The sequence below is a fragment of the Puntigrus tetrazona genome, chromosome 22 (genome assembly GCF_018831695.1).
Source record: "Puntigrus tetrazona isolate hp1 chromosome 22, ASM1883169v1, whole genome shotgun sequence".
NCBI classification, from domain to species: Eukaryota; Metazoa; Chordata; class Actinopteri; order Cypriniformes; family Cyprinidae; genus Puntigrus; species Puntigrus tetrazona.
Window position 1 is genome coordinate 5,824,266 of NC_056720.1, and position 15,446 is coordinate 5,839,711.

The 15,446-nt window shown below is 39.3% G+C and overlaps 2 protein-coding genes across 3 annotated transcripts; both read left to right on the forward strand.

Annotated features, from left to right (window-relative positions):
• Positions 1-838: 838 nt before the first annotated feature.
• On the forward strand, positions 839-6,069 carry abhd14a (abhydrolase domain containing 14A). The gene is made up of 5 exons (XM_043222898.1): positions 839-1,107; positions 1,446-1,723; positions 3,650-3,765; positions 3,842-4,077; positions 4,155-6,069. Exons 2-5 carry the CDS (start codon positions 1,446-1,448, stop codon positions 4,335-4,337), a joined length of 813 nt encoding a protein of 270 aa, XP_043078833.1. The 5' UTR covers positions 839-1,107; the 3' UTR covers positions 4,338-6,069.
• Positions 6,070-7,004: 935 nt separating this feature from the next.
• Positions 7,005-15,383, forward strand: mfsd14a1 (major facilitator superfamily domain containing 14A 1). Of its 2 annotated transcripts, XM_043222666.1 has the most exons (12): positions 7,005-7,265; positions 8,310-8,405; positions 8,529-8,591; positions 8,670-8,797; positions 9,561-9,675; positions 9,756-9,974; positions 11,216-11,329; positions 11,451-11,522; positions 11,604-11,716; positions 12,087-12,184; positions 12,267-12,421; positions 13,179-15,383. In XM_043222666.1, exons 1-12 carry the CDS (start codon positions 7,188-7,190, stop codon positions 13,383-13,385), a joined length of 1,458 nt encoding a protein of 485 aa, XP_043078601.1. In that variant the 5' UTR covers positions 7,005-7,187; the 3' UTR covers positions 13,386-15,383. The 2 variants fall into 2 exon arrangements, with proteins under 2 accessions (XP_043078601.1, XP_043078602.1); XM_043222667.1 differs by lacking the exon at positions 12,267-12,421.
• The last annotated feature ends 63 nt before the right edge of the window (positions 15,384-15,446 follow it).

The window sequence follows — 15,446 nt, forward strand, 5'->3', positions numbered from 1 at the left end:
TTTGCTCCGGGATCTTCTGTGTGTGAATAACACTGGAATCTGTTGGGAATCGCACTGCTGTATGCAATCCACATCACCACATGTCTCAGTCAATACGTCACCGGCACGACGTTACACACGGCTCTGCTGAACAATGGCACTGATTTAGCCTCTTTATCTAAATATAAAAGAAACTGTGCCATGGCCTTTTTTCTGTTTGCCATGAATTGCTGTCCTTGGGATTTTATGTACCATAGTCTTTTTTAAATAAATAACAATGCATTTGTATTAGATGCTGATAGATAGATAGATAGATAGATAGATATAGAAAGACAGACAGATAGATAGATGGATATAGATAGATAGATAGATAGATAGATAGACAAAGATAGCGATAGAAAGACAGAAAGAGATAGATCGATATAGAAAGACAGATAAACAGATAGATAGAAAGACAAAGAGAGATAGAAAGACAGAAAGATATAGACAGATAGATAGATAGATAGATATAGAAAGACAGACAGATAGATAGATAGATAGAAAGAAAGACAAAGAGAGAGATAGAAAGACAGATAGATTTATAGATAGACAGATAGAGATAGAGAGAAAGACAGAAAGATATAGATAGACACAGATGATAGATAGAAAGACAAAGATAGATAGATAGATAGATAGATAGAAAGACAAAGATAGCGATAGATAGATAGATAGATAGATAGATAGATAGATAGATAGATAGATAGATAGATAGATAGATAGATAGATAGATTATTTTTGCTAAAGAACGAGATATTAAAATATAATACTTCCTCAGTTCTCTCTTTTCTTTCACAGCCATCTCCTCCAGAGGCTCGGTAGTTTTCCCAGTGTGTGTGTGTGGTAACATGTCTTATTATTAGGAGATATCATTTCGCAACAACTAACAGTTTTCCAAGGAACGACAAACTCACAACCGCAGGAATGAGCACCGGAACCATCGCGCGCGTTCACCCGTTTCCACCCGGAACTGTTATTGTGTGCGACGCATTAAGGCTGCGCTTCTGTCACTACGTGGGAATTATGATCAGTCCCAAACTTTCAGACAGTCACCTATTATTGGATATTTGCAGCGTTTCGCATACTTTATAGGCGAGTACAACACGCACGACACATCTGTCGCGTTTCTTGCATTCATCGGCGGGTCGTTCGCAGCAGCAGCAGCACGTCTGCGCACTTAATGTCAGCGACGCTATTTAGATGTAGACTTTCATGCATGAAATACACGTACGCGTGCTTTGTTGTAGCGTTCAAGTATTTACGCAATCGGTCGCGCGTTTGAGATATTTTCGTATTTTTATAAGATGTCACCGGGTTAAAATGGAGTCTGGGGGGGTTTAATCTGCTGTGAATAATGGGATTAATGGTCCTTCCTCGTGCCAGTTTGTTAAACCGACTGTGAATGTTTTATTCGCCGCCGTTGCACGCAGATGATGAATTTCTTCCGCAACCGTCTGGTGGTTTTGGGGCTGGTGCTGCTGGCCACGGTGCTGCTGTATCTCCTGCTGCCGTCCATGCGGCAGGGGAGCATGGAGCCGTCTCTGGAGGTGCAGCAGCGGATGGGGCTGATCGCCGCCTCTCCTCCGCCGCCGCCGCCGCCGAACAGCGTCAACATCACGGTCAGGACCGGACAGCTGCCCGGGGACCCGCCGCTCTTCTTCAGGGAGGCTCTGCCTGTGGACGGCGCTGGGCGACAGATAGTGCCCAGGTTACTCACCATTCAGTCTTGATTGTGTACTTGTACGGTGGCTGTTTTGAGCTGCATAGATAGACATCACTTTTGGCGCATTCCTGGCACGTTCCAAATTAAATTTAGAATTAAATTAAGTTGGTACAAAATCTAATTTACGTCTGTGGGGCAAGGCGCTGTACCGGCCCTTTCAAGAATTAACCATCTTTATGGAGCATACCGATTACAGTTTATATAGCCACAGTATTACAACTAACACCATGTTTATTGCATTATACATTATCCTGTGTATTATACAGCCAGGGCTGAGGGGTGGTTCACCCAAAAATGATGTCGAACCTATAAGAGAAGCGCAAAAGAACACAAAGTAAGGTATTTTTGATGAAATCTGACGGGTGGGTATTGTTCTCGTCGAAGTTGGGCTACGGATGTTATATGGACTGTTTTACCGATGTTTCCCGACCCGGGAACATGTCAGCTGTCTATTTAGGATCAGAGATCTGTCATATTTCATCAGAAATATCTTAATTTGTGTCCCGAAGACGAAGGCCTTAGAATGACTTGAAGGTCGAGTAGTTAATGACCCGTCGCTGTAATTTGGGGTTTAGTTATTAAATGTTTTTTGGTTTTCTTATAGTAAAACTTGTATATGTTGTAAGGGAAAATACAACATTACAGTCCGTTTTTAAAATGATCACATAATATTTCTGCGCAATTATATCCCATATCCACAATTATTTTCCATCCCTTATTGATTCAGAAAGATTTAACCTTGCGTTACAGAACTGTTGTGCTCTCTTGCAAAATATTGTATGCCGAAGAAACCTTGCATCCGCTCACAAATCTTTTGCCTTTTTTCACAAAACGTTGCATTCGTAGAGAAACCTTGTATTCTCTCGCTAAATATTTCCCTTGATATTTTTGCCCTCACTTGAACGATCTTGTGTTCTCTCAACAAACATTCTTTCGCTGAGAAAACTTTGTTTTCTTAAAAATATCGTCTAACCCTAATTTTTTTTTGTCTTTCAGGTACTGCATTTTCCCAGTAAACTTTGCTTTCTCTTGCACAGCCTTTTCGTTCTCTCACCAAATACTGTGTTTCACAAAGAAGCTTCTTGTTAATTTGCTTTAAGTTAACTTTTGTTTGCTCTCACAAAATGAGAGAAACCCTGAGAAACCCGGCTTTTGCTTGCAGAGCCTGTGTTCTCTTACAAAATATTGTGTTCACAGATAAACCTGGGTTTTTTTTTTTCTTGTGAAACTTCTGCTTTCTTTCAAAATGTAGTTTCCCCCTAGGCCCTTTTTCTCGTCTAACTTTTTTATGCTCTCGTTAAATGTAATGTTTATCGAGAAACCTTGCTTTTCCGTGTAAAATCGGCCTTCTCTTGCAAAGTATTGTGTTTAACAAGGTACTTTTGTGTTTTCTCCTAAAATATTGCGTTTCCACGAGAAACACACAATCAGTTTGCTTTAGTGATTTTCATCCTCAGATGATATTCCCAACTGTGTGTATTAGTGCATTCTGACTGGTTTCTACACTCTCAGAAATAAAGGTGCACCTTTGAGGTACCAGAGTGGACCCTTTTAGGTACAAACATGTTTCGGGACCTTTATTTCTGAGAGTGTAAGCAGTGACTACGATATTCTGAACGGTACACTCTTACAAATAAAGATGCTGTAGAAGAACCTATTTGTCTAAATGATTCCATAAAGAACCGTAAACATCAAAAGAGCCTTTTGTTTTTTTACAAAAGGTCCTTTGTGGTGAAAGAAGGTTCTTCAGATTATAAAAATGGTGATTGCTGTGAAGAACCTTTTAAAGCATCTTTAGCTTTGGCCGGTTGCTCAAAATTTCTGATAGGGAGATGAACGGATAGACAGTGGTGTTTTAGTGCAAACTATTGTGACTGTGCTAATTTTTGAACTGTATCTCCTCTCCATCAGGCTGCAGTTGGTGCTTCTTCATGGTCAGGCCTTCACCTCTAAAACTTGGGAGGAGTTGGGCACCCTCAGCCTGCTGGCGTCAAATGGGTACCAAGCCCTTGCTCTCGACCTGCCCGGTATTATAATTCACTTAATGCTGATTTACTAAAAACATACAAAGCAGATGACTAAATTTTCTCATTTGATTGTCAGGTTTTGGGAATTCTCCGGACTCGGAGTCGGTAAAGTCGGATCAGAGCCGCGTAGACCTGCTAAAGCGTTTTCTGGAGTCCCTGGGAGTTCGAGCACCGGTGCTACTGAGCCCATCTATGAGCGGTCATTACGCCCTTCCGTTCCTTCAGAAACACAGCGGCCAGCTGCACGGCTTCGTGCCCATCGCCCCGGTGGGCACCCGCGGGATCACCCCACAGCAGTACCGCGACATCCAGGTGTCGTATTTCTTACGATTCATCTCACGCTTAAAAATTTGCTCGGTTTTAACTGTCACTTCTCGTCCGTATGGCAGACTCCCACACTGGTCGTATATGGAGAGCTAGACACCAATCTGGGCGCCCAATCCCATAAGAACCTGATTCAGCTGCCTCATCACACTGTGGTGAAGTTAGCAGGAGCGCGACACGCCTGTTACATGGACAAACCCCGCGAGTTCCACCGCGCTCTGCTCGACTTCCTCAGCAAACTCGAATGAGGGGCGGAGAGAGCAAAAAAACATGTAAAAAAAGACTTTCGAAGAGACTAAGAAAAGACAAGAAAATGAAGAACAGGACTGCGGTATAGCTGTAAAACCAGTCCTCAAATGTAACACACACCTGAACGTTCTATCAGCCATCCACATCTGCTCACTCCTTATAAGTTCCTTGCGTGCTCCATCGAGAGATGGCATATTATAACAAACTTCTGCAGAGTTACTATTGTAGATTGTAAACATCCTTTTATCAGTTTATCAACTGCTGCATGTAATGGCCCGTCTGAAGGTTGTTACATTTTCTAGCCTGAGGGTTGTTCTTTAATGCTGTTCCCAGGATTTCCAGTCTGAGGAATGTTCCTGTTACAACAAAATAGCCGTGGTTTCCAGTCAGAGGGTTATCCGTAACATTATTGCCATGGTTTCCCTTTCGAAAGTTGTTCTGTGACGCCGCTGTCAGGGATGTTCCTGTACATTTGCCATTATTTCTAGTCTGAGGGGTGTTCTGTTACGATGTTGCCATGGTTTCTGGTCTAAGAGTTATTCCGTAATGCTGTTGCCGTGGTATTCTTTTAGAGAGTTGTTCTGTAACTCTTTTGCCAGGGATGTTACTGTAACACAGTTGCCATGATTTCCATTCTGAGGGTTGTACCGTAACGCAATTGTCATTTTTTTATCTTTGGGTTGTTTCCTAAAATGCTTTGTGATGGATTTCTTTGTGAGGAATGCCACAGTTTCCAGTCAGAGAGTTACTCTGTAACACCGCTGCCATGGTTTCCCATCTCAAGCAGGTTCCTGTAATTCAGTTGCCATAGCTTTCTTTCTGTGGGATGGACGTGTAACACAATTGCCATGGTTTTCAGACAGACAGATGTAGCTGTAATACAGTCACAGCCATGGTTTCTTGTCTGACAGTTGCTTTCAATAACATAGTTGCCATAGTTTTCATTCTGACGATTGTTCTTGTAACACAGGTGCCATGTTTTTTGGTCTTTGGCTGTACGAAGCTTGTTTTTCTAATACGATTGTCATGGTTTTGTGTAACAACAAGTGTCACATAATGCCAAAAATCGGTGTCATGACTGTCATAACCCTTGTATATGCTTGACATGCAGTCATCCGTCCTACAAGAACATCTCAGAGAACAAAACATTTCGTATTGGTTTGTCTTATCAAGTCCAATCATGTCATGGGGTGTTCACACCAGTAGATGGCACAAACATGCATAACGTAGCATGTCAATTAGTGATTGACTCAACACATGATTTTTAGAAGTACAAAAATGGAGAGAAAGGTTGCAGTACTGGATGCCTGTCATGCCTGTAATTATTTTTTTGTTATCAGTAGTTGCCAGACTTATACTGGCAGTAGATTATTCCTTACAATAAATAGAACATTTCCTGAGACTGCAGAGAAGAAAAGCGTTCATTACGTTACACCTAAATGTTTAGGTGCTCATTACATATTTATTATTTATTGCTTAAAAGTTATACATGACAGAAACTGTAATGTGTGTGTGGTATTTATGTGCCGTGGTCTGTTGTTTTATTTGTTTATAGCTTGTAAATATGAATATGTTTTAGAGGACTGTGAGCCACCTCTGACCTGTAAATATTTTTAACATCACAAATCTTTAACCTGTCATTGGGACTGATTTCACATTCCAGTGTGCATGGTACTGAAGGGTCATGATACATGCTTTGGTTTATTGCAAAATAAAGTTCATTAACATTGATGTTCTGCATTTGTGATTTAATGGACATGCACAACACGAGGCGTCGGGTACAACCAAACATTTCTACATTTCTAAAGGGTCTGTTGTGAGTTCAGGTGCACTAAATTAAGTTAAAGTTAAAATATGCATATATGAACTAAACCGCAAAAGAAACTTAAATCTGTAAAATAAGTACAATAACCACACGAAAAGCATTTCAATCACTAAATCCAAATCCGCAATCATGAATATCGTGACACTGATGTGTGTACGAAAAAATAAACGTTCACAATACACAGCAAAAGCAGGAGTCAGGAAGTACATGCATTTCATAGACATCCTATAATAATGGAAGTAGAAAATGGTTTCAGTGGCTTCAACATTGTCTGTCAGAAACCGTTAACTTACCTAAAACATAGATTTGTTCTTGACTTGCTGAAATTGACAGGTGTTTTAATAAAATGTTTAATTTAGCAATAAAAGATTATACATGTTTAATATATATATATATATATATATATATATATATATATATATATATATATATATATATATATATATGTTTTCTGTGTGTGTATAATGTATTATTATCATTGAGTCATTTCTGTACACTTAAAAAAATGAATAAGTGAAGTTAACAAGGTAAATGCTTATATTTAATAAATATAACTATACTTTTTAAGAATGCCAGAAAAATCAAGAAAGTATTTTAAATAAAGCAACTGTTCACCCCATTTTACGCATAGTATTTTTTCCTACCAACCCAAAACAGCCTGGTTCTCCCAACCATCTTTCTTTGTGTTCGTCAAAACAAAGACATTTATACAGCTTGAAACTACTTGAGGGCAAATCATGGCGCGCTGTTCCTTTAACTCGTGTTTTGACCACGTGTGCGCGCGGCGCGGTGGGCGTGGCCGGGCGGAATCGAATGATGCCGACGTCATGACGCGCGCCATGCGTCTCTCTTCGGGAAGATGGCCGCTGTGTACATGATGCGAAACTGAATGGACGGAAAGCAGCCCGAAATTTCAGAAAATCCCCCCTCTTCCCTCCTCCGCGTCCCGCTCCGCGTCCGCGCACATGCGTCCGCGTGAAAACGGAGCCGATTTCGACCTGGCGTGAAGAACTGGGATGATAATATGACCCAGAAAAAAAAGAAGCGAGTGAATCGCAGTTTGTTGCTGGCGAAGAAAATCATCATCAAGGATGGAGGAACGGTGAGTGCCTTCAAACGCTCACAAACGGCTTAGACGCCGAGGTTCAAGTCTTAAACCGACCTAGAAACGAGTATTATGGTAATGTTTGAAAAACAAAAAGCGGTAAGCGCGCGTTTGATGAGTGTGACTGACATCAAAAGCTGTAAACATCATTATTTACTTCCTGGAAGGAGCGTTAAGTATATATTAAGAAATATAGGCGTTTTTTAAAATGCACAGACGGTTTGATGAAACCCTGTGGCTGTAAATATAACACATTGTCCTGTTTTTAATTATACAAAACATGGAAAAACTAATAGTCGTGTACTTTACTGTTATGATGGCGTTCAATCAAGGTTTATTAGCATTGCTTAATCCAATTGTACCTTTTTGTTGTGGTGGTAAACCAGGGCTGTGATAAATATCGAAGTTATCATCATGTGTTATCATTATACTGCCGTGGTATTGATTTGTACAAGAGGAGCATTCAGATTATAGTCTGTCAGATAAATCATGTGTAAGGTTACAAGGATTGGAAATCTGAATCAATTTTTGATGAATGCACCCGAAAAAAATAGTTTGTTCTGTTCGTTCAGATTTCATTCATCCTCAGTTTTAGTCATTTTCGCAGGCCTGCTAAGTTTACTTCATCAGTTTTTAATTTAATTAGTATATTTTGCTCACGAGAACCGTTTTTAGTGGTTTCCATGAACAAAAACACACGCAAACCGCTGAGGACAAACACTATAGCTCTCCGTGTAATTTCTCCGAAAAGCTTTAAACTCAAAACAAGCTGCTAGGTTTCGAACGAGTGGTCGGTTGCAGATCATTTGCTTGAAATTTTCATCTTCTCGTCCCCAAACGTCACCAGAAACGCCTGGCTTTTTTCGATAGATTAAAACAAATCCACCGAACAATCCAGGTTTGCTTCACTTGTTTTGAACCGAAGCTTCAAAATTTTCGGACTGATTCACGTCAAAACCTGCGTCCAAAAGGAGGTTTTAGAGGAGAGTACTGGTTAGTTTCTTCACTGTGGTTGACCTCTCTTGCTTCTTCTCTCGTCAGCCTCAAGGTTTTGGTTCTCCCAGCGTCTATCATGCCGTCATCGTCATATTTCTGGAGTTCTTCGCTTGGGGTCTGCTGACGGCACCGACTTTGGGAGTAAGCCGTGGTTGTTTGTTTTCGATTATTATTCAGCACTATTATCATGTTCATCGTGGCGTGAGAAAGCCACCGTGTGCCTGTAACGCTCTGAAACTGTTCTGTGTTCTCGTGTGTCTGCAGGCTCTTCGCGAAACGTTCCCCAAACACACGTTTCTCATGAACGGCCTGGTGCAGGGGGTCAAGGTATCGTCTGTGACGTCGTAACGTTTAGGGCCTGACGATCGTGTCGGTGATTCACCGGCGCCGTGTTTTTGTTCGCAGGGTCTGCTGTCGTTTCTAAGCGCTCCTCTGATCGGTGCTCTGTCAGATGTGTGGGGAAGGAAGTCGTTTCTTTTACTCACCGTCTTCTTCACATGTGCACCAATTCCTTTATTGAAGATCAGCCCATGGTACGTTTTTAATCTGTACTTTTTACAGATTATGTGTATTTATTTTGATGTTATTTAAATTTTTAAAGAAATGCAATTGTATACTATTGCAATGTTTAGTAATAATTTGAATTGGCTTAAATTTTTATCTTTTCAGCTTTTTAGGAGATAACTTGCATGCATTTGTCATTTCTATTTTATTATAATTTTTATGAACGTGTGAATTTATTATAATAAACGTAATATATTATTTTATTATTTTTGTCACTGTTTTATTTTTTTAGCTTTAATTGTTTTTATTTTTAATCAATTCAGCATTTTATTTAATAACTTTAATATTTAATGTGCCATTTTAATTCATCTTATATTTTAAAGATTTCTGTTTTGTTTACTTTTCTTAATTTAAAAAGTAGCCAAAGAGAATATACACACACACACACACACACATATATATATATATATATATATATATATATATAATTTTTGTTTTATGCATTTAGTTTAACTTGTTAATAGTTTAGTTGAATGCTTGTCATTTAAAAAATATTAAAATGTTGTTTTATTATATATAATTATTTTTTAATGTATTTTAATATTTCATTTAATTAACTTAATAAAATGCACTTAATATTTTATTCATCATTTTAATTAATAAGTTGTAAAAACAAATGTATTATGTTTTTTTTTTTTTTTAATCTTAATTAAAAGAGCAAATTCAATGTGCATGCAGTGTGTGTATATTTATTTGAAAACACGATCTGAAAGCATTGCTGTTGTGTTTCAGGTGGTACTTTGCCGTAATCTCTGTATCCGGAGTGTTTGCCGTGACCTTCTCGGTTATATTTGCCTACGTGGCCGACATCACCCAAGAGCACGAGCGCAGTATGGCTTACGGCATGGTACGTATAACACGCCGTCAGCGGCGTCTCTCTTTTCGCCTCCTTGTTTAGCTTCAGCGCCTCCGCTCTTCCTCCAAAAGGTCTCGGCCACGTTCGCGGCGAGTCTGGTGACGAGCCCGGCCATCGGCGCCTATCTGAGTCAGGTGTACGGAGACAGTCTGGTGGTGGTTCTAGCTTCGGCCATCGCTATGCTGGACATCTGCTTCATCCTGGTGGCCGTGCCCGAATCGCTGCCGGAAAAGATGAGGCCGGCGTCCTGGGGCGCCCCGATCTCATGGGAACAAGCGGACCCCTTCGCTGTAAGTCTTTTTGAGCAATATACCGAATAATCAGCTGGATTAAATGGGCTGCGTTGCAAATATGGTAACCCTTCGACTCGAGCGCTGGCTGGAAATAAAAACGGAGGAGGCCGTGCAACGCTTCGCTCATATCCTGTGTGGTTTTCTGTAGAGAAGCGTTTTGGTGATTGTTTCCCCCTCGGCAGCACGAGGTGACGACATAACGGAGACTTCTGAAGGCAGGACATATAAGGCTTTTTTTTTTTTACACACGGTTGGTTCTGAACGGTTCCTCTGAAGTCTGTTGGGAGTTTCCCCACGAGATTATTCTTGGTTTTGATTGGTTAATTCGGTCCTGAGCTCAAAGCACATAGACGAACGCAAAGAGAAAGATCTCACATAGCGTTAGTGCAGCATGTGTGTGAGGGCCGTACTATTTTTTTAGGATTTATTTTATTTTCCAGCGATGAATGTATATGCTTTTCATTTTCAATGTATAATTTAGTTTTTGAATCTAATGTTAAAGTTGGGTGTTTGTCATGAAATTTCTCTCTTGAATGCTCGGAAAATAGCTGTATTTTAATATTATTTATATACTGCTGATAGTTTGAATTAGCTTTTATATTTCTAGTTTTAAATTCTTTTATCATAAACTTTATTATTTTTAAATGTCTATTTTGCAGGGTTTTTTTTTTTTTTTTTTTTTTAGCTTTAATTAAATGTTACATTGTTCAATATAATTAAAATATTCTTTAATAATTTTACTAAACTATTTTATTTTACTTTTTCCATCTCCAATTGCATTAGTGCAGTGCATTCTGTTTAATATTTTAGTTACGAATACAGCACAATTCTAACAAATGCTATTTTTATATTTTATTGACCAATATACCGATATATGACTGATATCAAAATCCTAGCAATTAAAAAAATGAAAGCAGTAAAAACTAAAAGCAGCGTTTTTAAATGCATCGCTTTTTAAAAGATTACTTTTACGGTGTTATTATAGCGTTAATATTTATTTAAAATGCATTAGATGTAAAAAAAAAAAAAAAAAAAAAAAAAAAAAGAAGAGCAAAATTCTCTTGCACAATTGAATATCCAATATGCAATAAATTTATTCTGATACATATATTCTGTTTTGACTACCATAAAGTCTATTTTCAGAGCAAATGCAATAGTTCCCAGAATGCTTTCTAAAGCAAGAAGGGTGTTAAAAAAATGACGGTTGGTTTTAGACGTCGATATCTTTCTCTCGGCAGTCTCTGAGGAAAGTGGGTCAGGACTCGACGGTTCTGCTCATCTGTATAACAGTGTTCCTGTCCTATCTGCCCGAGGCCGGTCAATACTCCAGCTTCTTCCTCTATCTGCAACAGGTACGGCCAGAATCTTTAACTGGCTCTTTAATTAATGGTGTTTACCGGGTCAAGTCTGGTTTAACGAAATCCCGTTAGCGAACAGGACCGTGAAGTTTTATTGTTCGATCCTCTTACGCAGATAATGGGATTTTCACCTGAAAGTGTCGCGGCTTTCATCGCTGTCCTGGGATTGCTGTCTATCGTCGCACAGGTCAGCGTTTTCCCGCCAAAGTCCTTTTATTAATATGCCTTTAATGCGGATCGTGCTGAACGTGGCTTCTCTCGTCTGCAGACTGTAGTATTAAGTTTACTAATGCGTTCCATCGGGAACAAGAACACAATTTTGCTGGGATTGGGATTTCAGATTCTGCAGCTCGCCTGGTACGGGTTCGGATCGGAGCCTTGGTAAGCCCGGCTTTTAATCTCTAAAACCGATAAGCATGAAGAGAAAGATAAACAGGAATGTTCGTTTCTAGCTGAACTGTAGCTTTAAAGGAACACTCCACTTTTTTTGGAAATAGACTCCTCCTCCAATTTAAAATGATTATTTTATTCATTTTTTACCCTTTTTGAATCCATTCAGCCGATCTCTGGGTCCGGCGATAGCACTCTTAGCATAGCTTAGCATAGTCCATTGAATCTGATTAGACCAGTAGCATCGCGTAAAACAAAAATACCAAAGAGTTATTTTTAGTTTCCAAAAAAGTGGAGTGTTCCTTTAAGAATAACGTGCTAACTAATGACTCTTTACTTATGTAACGTTTCCAATCTCCAGGATGATGTGGGCCGCTGGAGCCGTTGCTGCCATGTCTAGTATCACTTTCCCTGCGGTTAGCGCCCTGATTTCCCGCACAGCTGATCCGGATCAACAAGGTTGGTTTACCAGAGTTATATGATGTTACGGATGCAGCGTTGTTTTCTTTTGAGGCTGACCGTAAAGCCCTCGTTTCTGTAGGCGTGGGTCAGGGTATGGTTACGGGAATCCGTGGTCTGTGTAACGGTTTGGGTCCGGCTCTCTACGGTTTCATCTTCTACATCTTTCATGTCGAGTTGGACCAGGTTCCAGACAAAGAACCGGATGTAACGCATCGCCACGATCACCACCAACAGGCAAGTCGCAGCACACCGTTGAGTTTAATTAGCAACGCTCGGGTTTGTTTTAAACGAGGATAAATTAGTTTTTGATAAGACACTAACGTTTCGTTGAAATGCTGAAGGCCAATTCTAAACAACATTGAAGAATAAAATTATAGCATCGATTTTTCATGATATTACTTCAAGCTAGCCTCCAAATCAAGTTGAAAAAATTCAAATCATTCACAAAACCACTTGCAAGGATTTAAGCATTGATTTAAGAGTTTTTTTGCAAGAATGAGATATTGTAAATTGTCCATAAATGTATTAAGTTGTTCATAGAAATAATAATTTAAATCTTTTTTTAGATTTTTTTTTTTGTAATTGTTCAAAGAACTGTTTGTGATAATATGAACCAAACCAGTACTTCATTTTTAAAAATTGCCTGTAGAACAATTCCAGAATTCAAAAACAATTCCTTAAGAAACCATAGCAGTGTGAATAGAAATAGGTCAACAAACTATTTGAAGGAATTTACACGTAAAATGACCGTTTCGTGAAAGAATTAACAGAAATAATACCTGAAGGAATTTTTTTGGAACCAATTTGTAAATTGCTCGTGAAAATGTTCCAATTCAAGTTCGCTTGCATTGTAAAAATTTCAGCCGAGCTCCAATTTTTGTTCTCCAATTCTGTGGAAAAGTTCGAAATTTTTCGGTGCCAATTTTTAAGTTGCGCGCCAGACATTTTGAATGTAAATAAGTAAGTCTTGCGTCGTGTGTTCCTCTCGCAGAGTGCAATAATCCCAGGACCGCCGTTCCTCTTCGGTGCGTGTTCTGTGCTGCTGGCGCTCCTGGTGGCGCTCTTCATTCCCGAACACCCTCACATGGGCGCCCGCGCGGGCAGCTGGAAGAAGCACACGTCGCCCCACGGCCACCCGCACAGTCCCCACCCCCCCGGAGAGGCCAAAGAGCCCCTCCTACAGGACACTAACGTGTGATTGGGAGCTTCGATGTGGCGGAATTGGCCACGCCCCCTATTTCCCGCCGAGGAACGAACTGCGCATGGAGGCTGTTGTCATTTATTGAAACGTAAAGCTATATCGGAGGCGCGGTCAGTCTTGCACCTAGAGCTCTACCTTTCTGCAGAGTTTCGTTTGGATACACCTGAACTTGATAATTAAGGTTTATGGAAATTACGGCAGGAAGGAAGTCTCCATGATTAAGACTGGGCGTCCCTGCTGAATCACCAATAGAGCACCACTTTTTAAAGGAAATGTATATAGAAGAACATATATTTAACGATGGTTCTGTCCAAAGGCACTATTGCAATGGCTTGTATTTATTCTTTTTATCCTTTTCGCCTTTTTTTTTTTTTTTGTTGCTCTGTCTAGGTCTTCATTACCATAGTTCACTCAGGGACATTATCCTGGTCGGGAATGTTTCCGAACACAGTGTGTTCCCCTTATCAGAAGGGCCTAGCGACGACGTACAAACAGAATCCATTGGCGAAACGCAAGCGGTTCGAATTTTTGCAATCGTCCGTCAAAATATGCGAGAGAATTTACGTTGAACAAACTTACGTAAATCATTCGTATAAAAAAAAAAAAAAAAACTTTGGGAAATGATTTACAGCATTTTTCGACTCAACGATTTTTTTTGCAGAAATTCGCTGAGAACAGATGAACGCAAGTCGTTCGTAGAAAAATCGTTCGTGAGAATTTCGACTAAATGCATTTGTGTTCGTAAAATTACTTGCAGTTGTTTTGTGGAACAAATTTAAGTAATTCATTCACAAACTACAAGATGAAGTCGAATAAATTTGAGTAACTAATTCGTATAGCCAAGAATTCGAATAAAAAAAATGGTTTAAGGTGAATCGAATTTGCGTAACTTATTTGTAAAACCGTTCATCGTAATTCGAGATACTTTAAAAACATTTATCCATTTGCATGATTTAGTTCTATCCAATTCGTTTGGAAGATTACTTCGTAAAACCATATTAGTGCTGAACAATTGTATGCAATTTGTTTGTAAAACCATTTATGCGAGTAAAAAAAATATGCAGATTAAAAGCTATTTACTAGAACACAATTTTAAAGTAGAAATTGTTTATACGAGAATTTAAGCGGAGCGATTTTCGTAAGTCATGCATAAAACTATAAATATGCTGCGTTCATGAGATCAAGTTAGTTAGGGAACATCATTTTATGGATTTCTAATGCTTTGACATGGATGGCCTTAACCGTTCGGTTTCAGAGTTCGACAAACGAGCGTCGCAATGGATGATTGTGGTACAGCTTCAAAGTTCCTTTTCGTTTTCTGCTCGCGTTCAAGCTGAAGCCTGTTTTCTGTATACCACTTAAAAACAACAATGGTGCCTTTTCCCAGCTTAAATTGTGTTGTTGACGGAAACCGGCTAATTTAAGCCACGCGCGAGACTCGAGATCCGCTCGGCGGCAGTCTTGCGCAACCGAACTGTCGTACGTAAAATAACTTGTAGAGACTCTAGCTCAGTGAAAGTGAAACACAAGAAGGGTCTTTTGTTAGTCTGGATTCGCTTTCGGCCTTGTCTAGAAACATTCGTATACGAACGTTTACGCAAAACTCTTCGCAAATGCCAACTGATGAAAATACATTGAGAAACAGGAGGTGAAGTTTGCCAGTGGCCTTTTCTATTTTTGTTTTGTTTTGTTTTGGTAGACAGATGAATGGCTCGTTTTAAGAATTGACCAAATGGATGGATATTTTATTGATGCGAGTTAATCTGTAATATTAGTTGTGTGCTTTGATATTTATGAGATGAGATTTCTTGTAAAATATTTCCTTCGTCTCAGAATACAGTGAGTTTTTTTTTTTTTTTTTTTACGTTCTGTGGTTCTGTTGTGCGCGTCTTCATTATAAGTTTTAAACATGGTGTATTTTTTTTTTCCCGAACAATGTAAATATGTCAAAGTATCTAAACATGCATTTCAATAAAATTTAAATATTTTGATGTACGCGCGGTCGTGTTGGTTGTTTTTACACTTAAAGAAAAAAATTTATTTTTTACGTTTGTCATA

Excerpts from the sequence above, each read along its gene's own strand:
- mfsd14a1 (XM_043222666.1), top strand. The coding sequence starts at position 7,188 with ATGACCCAGAAAAAAAAGAAGCGAGTGAATCGCAGTTTGTTGCTGGCG. Across the intron at positions 8,798-9,560 it reads TTATTGAAGATCAGCCCATG|GTGGTACTTTGCCGTAATCT; the intron begins GTACGTTTTTAA and ends GTTGTGTTTCAG. Across the intron at positions 9,975-11,215 it reads AACAAGCGGACCCCTTCGCT|TCTCTGAGGAAAGTGGGTCA; the intron begins GTAAGTCTTTTT and ends TTCTCTCGGCAG.
- abhd14a (XM_043222898.1), top strand. The coding sequence starts at position 1,446 with ATGATGAATTTCTTCCGCAACCGTCTGGTGGTTTTGGGGCTGGTGCTG. Across the intron at positions 3,766-3,841 it reads CCTTGCTCTCGACCTGCCCG|GTTTTGGGAATTCTCCGGAC; the intron begins GTATTATAATTC and ends TTTGATTGTCAG. Across the intron at positions 4,078-4,154 it reads AGCAGTACCGCGACATCCAG|ACTCCCACACTGGTCGTATA; the intron begins GTGTCGTATTTC and ends TCCGTATGGCAG.